Raw genomic sequence first — 12,593 nt, 5'->3', positions numbered from 1 at the left:
CAAATTATAAATGCCATCCTCCACTGAAAAGGACATTTAAGATGATGCTTACATATATTCCCGAGTGAAAAGCGAGGGCTTGAAGATAGTAATGGAGACTAAGCAAGCCCTTTTCTTACTGCCCTTTGCTTCTGCCATCAAACAGAAGATGTGGGGCGTATCAAAAGGACAGCAACTCTCATACAATGGTTTCTTATGTGGAGGAGACTGGATTACTATTTTAATATTTTAAATGTCACATACTACATTCTTTATATTCTACAAAAGAATAGGCACAGTACTACTTGTAATTTATAATTTTAAAATTTGACATATGGCTGAATTCAATAATATATTCTTATTCATTCAACAACTATTTACTGAATGCCTACTACTTCCCACATGTATAAATTCACTAGCTTAAGAACTTTGGTAGGGGTAAAAATGCTTTCCTGTACATACTATTGAGAGTATCTTCAAAAATTTCCCAGAGATATATGTTACCTATGCTAATTTTTAACCCAAATATGCTTCTTCTTAAATGACTACATCTTATAACAAGAAATTATAGAGTAGCGCTGTCCAATATGATAACCACTAGCCTCAGGGAACTACTGAACACTTGAAATGTGGCTAGTACAACCTAGGAATGGAATTTTTAATTAAATCCAAGTTAAATAAAACAGCCACATGTGGCTAGTGGCTGCTGTGTTGAACAGCAGAGTTCTACAGGATCACTTTAGGATGTGTGGATATTGGAAATTTACACTTTGCCCTGTGTGGGAAAATAAATTTTGTTACAGTAAACATTTAACATTAGTTTGGTATTTGGAACAGCCCTGCTTTTTCATTCCACAAAATATTTTCTGTCTACTTTCTTAGCAGCAGAACTAAATCAATTTACAATTAACAAAACAATGTTTCTTTTCTTTGTTTCCTCCACTATAGCTGGTTTCTGATTATTAAAGGTGCTGGGGCACAAAAAAAACAAATAAATAAAATCCACATATAATTCAGATGACTTAAACCTTTCCCTCTGGCAAATTTTTAAGGCATCTGCTGAGCAATTGTAAAATTATTTCATTTAGGACCTCTTGTTCTTATCTTTGCCCATCTTTTTATACTGTTATTATCCAACAGTAAAATAGATAAATATATCAGAAAAGTAGAGAAACTAAAAAGTTTCAACTTGAATAATTTAGTATATCAACTTAAAAAATAACCTTAACAGATGAAAAATAAGATTCTTCCTTCACACAACTCTGACAATTTTGTACATACCAAACAGAATACTGGCCAGGTCATAAGGTTTAATATTAATAAGGCATCCTTACATGGAGGTGTGAAAAATTAAATTTATTTTTGCATAAATATCATGATACTTTATTGTCCAAAGTGCTCCTTTCAAAATAAGTTAAAATGTTTCCATATTACTTTTATCAAACATATAGTTACTGACTAAAGCATCATACCACTGATTAACCAAAGATAAAAACAATATGAGCCACTCAAATATTCTTGAAGGAAAGTGCTTACATTATTTTGTGAAAACATCTGTTTAAATCATCGATGCAGTGATTTAAGGGACAATTCCACATTTTTCTTTAAAATCCACAAACGTCTTAATGGGACATTAAGACATGCCCACCATTATAAAAACTAAACAAAACCAACCCCAAAATAAAACCCTAAAAAAGCACATTCATTTTATTACAGGATATATATGAAGTCACTGGGTAAAGCTCTTTTTTATGAACACTTTCGGAAAGCTCGCACTTAGTTCCAGCACAGCTCTATTATCAATCTGAGAACAGAAGGACACATCAAGTAAGGAGAGATCTTTGCAAGATTCCAGGAGTTTTCTTAAGGAGGCCGGACTTACCATTCTTGTTCCTGTTTAAAAACAATACAAAACAAAATATTATACAACTTTTATATAATATCCTGATGAAAAGGTCCTTTTGTTAATTATTTAAAACACATTTAAAATAGCCTTTTAAAAATTGAGAACATTTCTTAAAAGATTTAATATTGAAACTGTCCTGTAAAAAATAGTTTTCCAGCCAAGCTGGTGAATCTAGGACCTGAATTTCATCAACGACCTACCCATTTGATTTTCATTCCTACCTCCTACCCTTTCCAGTCAGCTCCTCCAGACTTTCCTATTTCTGTTCGTCCCAGTTCAAAACTGTTTGCACATCTCATTTTCCTGAACCCGTGGGTCAAATCGGGCCTCAATACTTACAATTATTCAACCTCTAATTCCATGCAGTGCAATTACTGAACAACTGCCCTGTAGAAACTTCTGTCTCAGGGCACTGGAGATACAAAGATTAGTAAGACATGTGCCTGCCTTAAAGAACTCATTGACCAGAGTTGAAAGCAAATAAGTACAATACAACTTGATAAGTTTTACAGTAAGTATAAAATGGCATGACTGGAAGACAAATGATGGCTGATGAGTACTATTTAGCTCATAATAAATCTGAAGTGAGTATGGGGTATTCGGATGGACTATAAATCATATAAATTAAGTAAAGCACCTGATACATGGCAGGTACTCAAAACATACCAAATATGACTAGGCTCTAAGATGTCATGTGTTGTAACTACAGATTTTCTAGGGAGGGAAAAAAAAAAAACAAACCCCACAATGGTATTGCGTATACATTCGTGGGATGGGAATTAAAGTTTCTGAAACAGTCGTCTATGCCTTTTGCTCTGAGAAATCCTATCTCCTCCCCTCCCTGCCGCAGACTCTTGAAGCTGTGACTATACTGCTATCCTGACTGTGACCAGCCCTGTGACAAAAAAATGCAGATCCTCCTGGGAATTCAGAATTGGGATTCAGTAAAGTCTCCAGTGCCCACTCAATCTCTTGAACTAAAGACATGGAAAATTGGGTCAGGATTGTGATATTTGGCCATGTGTACCCAGAGAAGCAGAGATGGAGAGCATGACAAGAGAAGAACAAAGCAACACCAGAGGGAGATGCAGACACAAAGCCTACGGAAGCACAGGGAGGGCATCGGGGATGGGGGCCTCAGCAGGCAAGACAGGAGAAGGAAGGAAAATGAGAAAAAGCTCCCTCGCCTTTTGATGGTTTTCGGTCCCTCCTGAGGTCTGACCACAGGCAGCTTCTACCCATGGGATCTGAGATGGACACCTGTATCTTCATGATAATTGTCTTTTTTGTATGCTTTAGTTGGTGGCTCAGACGGTAAAGAATCTGCCTGCAATGTGGGAGATTCCCTGGAGAAGGGAATGGCTACCCACTCCGGTATTCACGCCTGGAGAATTACATGGACAGAAGAGTCTGGTGGGCTACAGTCCAAGGGGTCACAAAGAGTCAGACACGACTGAGAGACTAACACTACACTGTAAGCTATCCTGATGGGGATTTTGTTATATAAGATCAGAAAACTTCACCAAAGCCTGTGAAGTTTTCCACCTAGGGTTGTGACCATTGTCTATTTGCCAGTCTTGGTCATTTGAATCTGAGTTTCCTGATAAACTGTTGTTGTTCAGTTGCTAAGTCGTGTCCAAATCTTTTGTGACCCCATGGACTGTAGCCCGCCAGACTCCTCTGTCCATCGGTTTCCCCAGGCAAGAATACTGGAGTGAGTTGCCATTTCCTCCTCCAGAGGATCTTCTGGACTCAAGGATCAAACCTGTGTTTCCTGCATTGCAGCTTGGATTCTTTACCACTGAGCCACTAGGGAAGTCTTTCCTGATAAATCCGGAGCTCCTAAAGCCCAAGAGAATTTCAGGGAAGGAAGTCAGAGACTGAACATTTAACTGGGCTAGTGTCCCCTGTCGTATTCTTCCAGGGCACTCTGTGCTGTGGTTTTGTCGTCTACTTAGGACACAGTCCTGTTTTCAGTCAGCTTGCTCTTTCAGGGCACTGAGTATCTCCAGTGTTGAAAACAAGGCCAAACACAGTATATGCTCAATAGGTGTGTAATCAACAAAAGGATGAAGGGATGGTGGCTAATTTCCCAATGCCATTACCCTGGTGTAGACCCGCATTAGATGGATTATTGCAGCCAATCTCTGGTTTTGATCTCTTCCTTCTCCAAGTCACCTACTACTGATTTCCAGGTAAGGATTCCTAAAATATAGCTCTAAATATATCATTCATACCCCTAACTGAAGCCCAGTAAGAGCTCTTCCTTAATTTTGTGCAGATTCCTCATCCGGGTGTTTAAAACTCCCCATGTTACCCTCCATTATACCAACATTTTAGATCAAATAAGACTGCCTATTCTCTAAAGATATCCTGTGATTTCAACTCCTCTGCTTTTGCTTCATGCTATTCTTTCTGCCTAAAATGCCCTCCTCCCCCAATTTCCTGCTCATTTTTTAAGTCTATCTTTCAAATACCTATTAGCCTTTTTTTAAAAAAAATTATTTTACATATTTATTTATTTGGGGCTGTGCTGGATCTCCGTTGCTCAGCACGGGTTTTCTCTAGTTGCGGCAAGCAGGGGCTCGTCTCTAGCTGTAGCACGTGGGTTTCTCCCTGCAGGGCTTCCCTTCTTGCAGAGCGTGGGCTCTAAGACAGCTGGGCTTCAGTAGCTGTAGCACATGGGCTCAGTTGCCCCACAGCATGTGGGATCTTCCTGGACCAGGGATTGAACCAGTGTCCCCTACACTGACACACAGATTCTCAACCACTGGACCACCAGGGCAGTCCCCTATTAGCCTTTTGAATTAAGCCTTTCTTTATTTCTCTCATCATATATATATTTCTCTTTGCTTTGAGCCTCATCACGATGGACTTGCTTCTACCTTGCATTACAGTTATTTATATGCTTGTTTTATTTCTTCTTGCTAGGTTATCAACTCTCTGAAGACAGGTACTCTATCTTATTCAGCTTTGTACTGATAGATACGTACGTTCAGTATGAAGAAGTTATGCCACTTAACATTCATATGTGCTAATCACAAAATGACAAATAAAATAATGAATATCAGCATGGTTTAACTAAGAATCCCTTTTAAAAGAAAACAATAAGGATTCTAACACTAAATGGTGAAAAGAAATGAAAAAACAATAAAAATACAGCAGAGTGGTTAGAAGCAGAGACTCTGGTTCAAGTTCAGATTCCTTACTAGTCAGGAGCCCTGGACAAATCATTTAACTTATTTCTACCTGTTTTCTCTTCTGTGGCTAATATATCTATTAATACCTCATGAGGTTACAGTGATGATTAAATAAGTTAAAATATGCTCAGAACAGTATAAAGCATATAGTCACTTTGGTGTTAACATTATGAATTATTATTAGTGACATTTTACTGTGCTCTTTATATTTGAAATAAGATGCTCCAATATATTTGCATGATGGTCATCTTCCATTGAAAATTATATAACTATACTCAGCAAAATAAATAATGATACTCCCTTCCTCATGCAAGTCACAAATATTTCAAAAGAAGTCATGATACTTCTTACCTATATTTCTTTTATGTCTCTGTCAAGTAATTCATACATTCATAGACCAAACTTAGGCTACCTGACAACAAAACCCATGGTCCATAACACCTGTGCTTTGTTTTGGGATCAGTGTTACTTATGTGTTTGGAGTTTCGTGGCATCTCTTTCAGATACTGGCTACTTTCCATTCTAGTATGTTTCTGGGTTTATTTGAGGGTTTTTTTGGAGGGGGAACTGTAAAATAGATTTTAAACAACACTGGCACCATCCTCTGAAGTGAAGCCTGATGGAATTCATGATTATTATTTTTTTAATACAAATTTATTTATTTTAATTGGAGGCTAATTACTTTACAATATTGTATTGGTTTTGCCATACATCAACATGAATCCACCACGGCATGATTATTTTTAAAGGCCTCTGGCTGCTTTTTCTCATCGTCCCTGTGACTTTGACTTCTTTTTGAACATTTCAAAATATTTATCTTATAAAAAAAAAGTCTAGGCTAATTCAAGGGAGAACGTGAATAGGCAGGAAAAGAAATAAGCAAGTTAAGTAGATGTGGTGTTTTGAAAAGACAGTACTGATCCTGGGCTCAAAATCCTTGTACTTGACCCTTGCTCTGCTACATGTTAACTGCTGGCTCCAGCACCCTCAACTATGAAAAGACAAATGATATCCAGATTTCTGAGCTATGAAGATAAAGGAGAATATAACACAGATGAAGTATCTAGCCCAAAGTGTGTATATAATAAACAAGAAGTTCTTCCTAAATTTTTTAAATCAACTTTTTAATTGATTTTCTAAAATGTATTTACTTTTACTGAAGTAGAGTTGATTTATAATATTGTATTAGTTTCAGGTATATGGTACAATGAATTCAGTAATTTTTGAAGATTATATTCCATTATAAGTTATTATAAGATACTGAATATAATTCTAGCATATATATATCTTTGTTACTTACTTTGTAACTATTAACCCCATATGCTTAATTTTCCATTCCTAAGTTTTTAAGAAACAATTTCTGCCTATAAGTAACTCTGATAAGTAACACGTGACTATATAAGCAACACCTACAAATGTACCATAAGCCTGGACTGTGGAGAGATTTTAAGTGAAACCAGAAACACCAGTGCTGAAAATCTTCAGGTTTCCCTTTGGCTAAATGTTGAATAAACAGGAAAAGATATAACTAGCACTTCAAGGACTAATCTATTAGTATTAACAGATTACCAGAAACACAGGGCAAGTGTTTTGGGTTCATAACTGTGTGGACAATTATAACCATGGCATTCTAGCAATTCTGGCCAACATCAGAAGTAACAAAATATCACACAGTTTCTGGCTGTAAATTGCAATAAAGACACAAGGAATCCCAGAACTGGGAAGCATTTTCAATAGCTCTGCCTTAGGGTAGAACTACTCCTAAAAGCACAATCATCAGGGATAGAGACTTACAGTATTCTTTAATCAAGAATTTAACATCAAGAAGCCATGTATGTGTCTTGAATTCATTATACAAACGAATTATTTCTTATCTGTCAATAAAAATGGAGAACACAGCTCATCCAAACTCTCATTCTTCTCACTAGACCAAGAACTAAGGATTATTCAGAGCTTTCTGATAAATTCAATGATAAAATTCTGTTATTGCCCTCCCTCTCCTACTTAAGGACAGTTATAATTGTCAAGACAACATTTTGATTGCATCCAAGATTTTTTTTTTCTTTATAAAATGTCTGAGATTAGCTTTTATGTCAAGGCTTTAAAACAAAACTTACAGACTGCACCTTACCTAATATGTCCAATTGGCGTAATCTGGTACAATTACACGCCAGCTCTTCGATGTCTGTATCACACACCGACCTGTTAGCCGTTAGAAAGAGTTTCTGCAAGTTTGGAAGCTGGCGTGCCAGTCTGGCAAAGCACCCGGTGCTGCTCTGCAGAGTAGGGCACCAGCCGAGGTCAAGTTCCTCCAGAAGCGGACACCCTGAAGCCAGTTCGGCTATCCCACTCTCAGTGATGTTCTTACATCTCCACAGGTCCAGAGTCCGGAGTTTTTTACACTTGGCTCCTATCATGCTAGCTGTCACATCATAGTCTTCAATCTGAAAACCAAGTAATTTCAGTCTTTCCCACACAATGCTCAGAAACAGACACTCTCTGGAGCATGCTCAAACACCCTTAATCACCTCCTGTTGCTTGCTTCCACGCAAACACGCCCACATTGCAGTTAATACAGATCTGCTCACTCATCTCCCAGAGCGGCCGCTGTTTCATGAAACAGCAAGAGTGATCACGTCCTTAAAAAGCCACTTACAAGAGTTCCAGACAGGATGTTAATGAATTAAATCCAAAGGCAGCCTGAAATCCTCAGGCCCTCTTGAAGAATCTGAGGATTATTTAGTGTATGCCTCCCATTTTGACAGTGCTGTTGCCACTTTGATAGGTATGTAAGATCTCCCTGGGAAAGGTCTGTACTTTGCTAGGCATTAAAATAGTAAGTGAATATGTTGATAGTATTAATAAGGATACTAGTTTTGGTTGAAGGAGGTCCCTGGAGACTGAAAATGCAACCGGAAAATAATTTATATCGTGATACATTAGCTGTTGTCAGTTATCAGAGGTGTCAAGTGATTTAACTTATGATTATGGGATAAGCTTCTACTAATCAAGAATTAAACATTGTTCATGGACTTTGACTGTTTTAATGATGTTTCTTTAAACAGATTCTTTTTAAGAGTTTTATTTCCTTTTGTTATAATCAGGTATTGGCATTATCACCAGACATCAAAAGGAAATGAAACCGCAAACATTGTCAATGATTACTTCCTTTTGTTTATTTCTTTATTCATATTTTCATCTACAATTTGCCAGCACTACTCCAGACATCTGGAACAACAGTGAACCAACAACAACAAAAAATACTGTGTTCACATTTCTCGGAAAGACATACAGACAGATAAGTGAGCAAAATAAATTCAGAGAGTGATAAGTAAAATAATAAAACAAGGTGCTGCGAGAGTGATTACAGTGGCAGGGGTTGAAGGAGGGAGTAGCAGCTGCCAGGGTCTCTGGGAACGAGTGGGACACGTTCATAGATGTGATATGGAGAAACAGGTTCAGTGTCAGGTAAAGCTAGAAAATATTGGCTTAAGCAAAGGCAAACTCTCTTTATTGTAGGACATACTATTGAAAATGTCAGGAGGAAGATACAGGAGCATCGTTTCCTAATTTTGACCCAGAATTCCTATTTGCCCTACTCTTTCCCATAAATACACAACTTTCTAAATTGAATATCTTTTAGGACTAACATTCCATAGGTCAACTTTGGAAAATATTGCCTGCTACTACACCTAATTCCAACTATAAACATACATAATTCCAACTCTAAAGTGCCTGTGATCAGAGGCCTGTTTTTCTAGAAAATGCTGCTCTACTTTATGGGGAGGTAATTAACAGGCAGAAACCTTTAGCCAAAGTTAAAACAGGGTCCTTACCAATCTAAAGAAGGCGGGCTAACAATAGGCAAAGATCCAAGTGACAGTAACTGGCTGGTGTGTTGTCACAGAAAGTGCCACGGAATGTCACTGAGCTCATCTACAAGAGAAACTAGAAGGACCCAACAGAAGCCCATGAAATGGCTTACTAAGGTAAAAAGTTGACCAGAAGTAAGCCAAACTTAATACTGAGTGAGTAGGCTCCCAAGACTGTCTCCAGAGACCAAGATGAGCCTAAGCCTATGAAAGTGAAAGTGTCAGCACCTCAGTCATGTCTGACTCTTTGCAGCTCCATGGACTGTAGACTGATAGGCTCTTCTGTTCATTGAATTTTCCAGACAAGACTATCGGAGTGGGTAGCCTTTCCCTTCTCCAGGACATCTTCCTAACCCAGGGATCAAACCCAGGTCTCCTGCACCACAAGCAGATTCTTTATGGTCGGAGCCACCAAAGAAGCCCGCTGGAGTCTATACATGTGGTTTAACAAAGCCTAAGAAACTTTGATCTTGCAACCATCCTGCTTATTAAGGTCTTCCTAATAAGTGGATGCAAAACTGGAATGATTTAGGGTTTCCCAAGTCTGCTTTGAATGTGTGCGTTGGGGTTGGGGGGGACAGATAAAATTAAAAGGAATAGATTGCTCTACAGTCAGTTACACTGGGAGATGCATTTCCTTTGAGTGTGTATGCACACATACACATACACAGAACACACACACATAAACACACCAAGGGCTCTGCTGTCCCTTAAGTGTCAGTACTATCTATTAACCATGCCATTTAGTTGAAAAACATTTAATTCATGGCATGAACTCTTTTAATGACATGTAAACTACAATTTTAAATCTCAAGATTATTCCAAGAGTCCCTAGACTTTTGGATTTCACAGACCAGTGACCACTGCTTCAAAAATATGTGAGCATCAACATAGGCTGGTGTCCATCATTTTATCTTACTCAATAAGGGCAGTAAAACAAATGCAAAAGCAAACAAAATAAATTTATCTACTATCATCAACATTTCCAGGAAATAATCTCAGATCTCAAAAACTAAACTTAGCCTTGTGAAAAAGTTACCAAACTACTGGCATTTAGGTATGATTGATTTACTATTTTGTAAAGAAGCCCAGAGAGGTAAATAGCTTGTCTGAGATAGCATCTTACTTGAGGCAGAACCACCCACTTTATACCACACTATACTTCTCTCCTTGTTCTCACAGATAAGTAATGTCCATGTTTCAAAGACAAACTCTTCGATTTAAGAAAAATGTTTGAAAGTGGGGTGCACAGTTGCTAACCATAAATCTGAAAAGCTGCGAGTGGGTGTGGGTTGAGTCGGGATAAAATTCACCCATGGGAAGAAAAAGTAATTTTCCAATACTTACCATGACACAACTACCCAAACTGAGGTGCTGGAGGTCTGAACAGAAGTTCAAAATGCTGAGCAGGGCTGTTTGCTGCATTGGGACCCACATCAGACGCAAATAAGGAAAAAGAAAGAAAGTGAAACAAAGAGGTCAATTAGACATTAAGGGCTGTCACTGCTTTTCCTGAAATAGAGCTCAAAACCTCAGTTACAGACACCACAAATCCCATTTAATGAGTCCCCAGGTGTTCACACCATTGATTGGCTTGGAGTCAAAGTAATCATTACTCGTCTCCACATAAGTCATCACTCTGTATATGATTTTGCATGTCCTAAAGACACCTATATTCCCTATGACCTCTCAGTGCATTTCCCAAAGGTAAGCAATTTGAAAGCCTGGTGAAGACGAAATAACAAGATAAGCCAAACCATCCCTCCCTAAAACACACACACACACACACGAGAGCTGGTGACTGTAGAACAGCACAGCTTTGACATTCACTGATCAGCTGCAGCCTGATGGAACTGCCAATAGCCACCCCAAATCAGGATGGAGCCGGTGACTTTAATGTCAAAGGATTCTCTCTGTTGACAAGGATCCCAACAACCATCGAGCACCTGTCACTAGCAACATGCTCACTGAAACGTATATACTGTGTGCTTTCTAGTCATGTTCCTGCCATTTCAGCCCATCCACCCTGGGCAGTGAAAAGGGTCTCACCACTAAAGAAACCCAAAGGTGTGCGAGACTGCTACATAATCATGGTTCCTGAAACATCTCTAAACAATCAAAATTTCACTTGATTACATGCCCACTGTGACAAATTTTAAAACAAACAATGCAAAACATCCAGATTACTAGTTTTTCTTTTATAAACTACAAAAAAAATTACTACTCAAACATGTGGCAAACTTTCTAAATATTTGAGCTAAATACCATCTAAAAAAATTAAAATGATAGTATACAACCTCTGTTTAATCTATTTCAAGTGTGTTATAAAACCAAAAAAAAAAATAGCAGTTAGTGCTGTATTTAAAATGGATTACCAACAAGGACCTACTGAATAGTAAATGGAACTCTGCTCAATGTTATGTGGCAGCCTGGATGGGAGGGGTGTTTGGGGGAGAATGGATACATGTATATGTATGGCTGAGTTCCTTCACTGTTCACAGCTAATTATACTTGTTTAGGCAAATATTTTACAATAACTTACACAGTCTGCATATTAAATTGAGAATTAAAAATTCATTTAATTATACATAAAAATGATAACTTTTCATTCCTACCTTAAAAAAGGAACTAACATAGAACATAAGAGATTCATATTGAATGATATCACACATCTTTCCTAAATAAGAGATGAGAGATCAAATGCTGATACCAAGCTATGAGGGGATAAGAATGACCTTGGAAGAGATGCTGTGAGGAATGTAACAAGGAGTCAAATAGAGATAAATAAAAGGGTTGATTGGGAGCACTGAGGTGAGCCAGCACAAGTTAACCGTTTCCTGACTTTCTCCAGCAGAGCTCATGATAAGCCAGAGACTGTAGGAATACCCAGATACCAGTTCAGGTTGGTCACTCAGTTGTGTCCAACTCTGCAACCCCACAGACTGCAGCACACCAGGCATCCCTGTCCATAACCAACGCCCAGAGCGTGCTCAAACTCATGTCCATCGAGTCAGTGATGCCATCCAACCGTCTCATCCTATGTTGTCCCCTTCTCTTCCTGCTTTCAATCTTTCCCAGGTATAGAGTACAAGTCTATAGATCAGCCTGCAATCTCTCCAAATCCAGTTAACCAGTCTCCTTCTAGGGTATCTTTAGTATCTTTTCTTTTCTCTATTCTATTAGTATTCAGAATGAAAGTACTACTATTGATGATAAAGCAAAAAGCAGAAACTGCCTCTTCACTTCCAGGCATAAAATGACCTGATTTTAGAAAAACTACAGACTCAATGATTTAGAGCAGGAGCTGATGAAACACTGCTCATTGGACTATCGTCTGTTTTTGTAAATAAAGTTTTGTTGAAACAAGGCACACCCATTTCTTTCTGTATTGTTTATAACTTTTCATTCTACAGCAGCAGGGCTGAGTAGTTACGACAGAGACCATATGGCCTGCAAGGTCGAAAATATTTATTATCCTCAGAATGAACAGGCCCACCTCCAACTTAAGAAAACAATTCTACCTTAATGACTACTTGAAGCACTTCTACACTTCTAGAACACACAAACAGATGGATTAAAGCTACATTAAGGGTACTGCAAAAAAGGTATTCACAAATAAAAACTGACCAATTTTAT

General features: G+C 38.1%; 1 protein-coding gene across 2 annotated transcripts in view; it reads right to left on the bottom strand.

Moving 5' to 3' along the window:
- Positions 1-1,314: 1,314 nt before the first annotated feature.
- The window catches only part of FBXL4 (F-box and leucine rich repeat protein 4), a 74,206-nt gene continuing 62,927 nt past the window's right edge, over positions 1,315-12,593 (bottom strand). For both annotated transcript variants that reach the window (XM_069599223.1, XM_069599222.1), the window contains exons 7-9: positions 10,305-10,376; positions 7,217-7,529; positions 1,315-1,872 (exon numbers count right to left, since the gene is read on the bottom strand). In XM_069599223.1, coding sequence (XP_069455324.1) covers positions 1,709-1,872; positions 7,217-7,529; positions 10,305-10,376 — 549 coding nt within the window. In that variant the 3' untranslated portion in view covers positions 1,315-1,708. The remainder of the gene's footprint in view (positions 1,873-7,216; positions 7,530-10,304; positions 10,377-12,593) is intronic.

Source organism: Ovis canadensis, chromosome 8, assembly GCF_042477335.2.
Source record: "Ovis canadensis isolate MfBH-ARS-UI-01 breed Bighorn chromosome 8, ARS-UI_OviCan_v2, whole genome shotgun sequence".
In the NCBI taxonomy this organism is placed as follows: Eukaryota; Metazoa; Chordata; class Mammalia; order Artiodactyla; family Bovidae; genus Ovis; species Ovis canadensis.
This window is presented reverse-complemented; position numbering and strand designations above follow the sequence as displayed.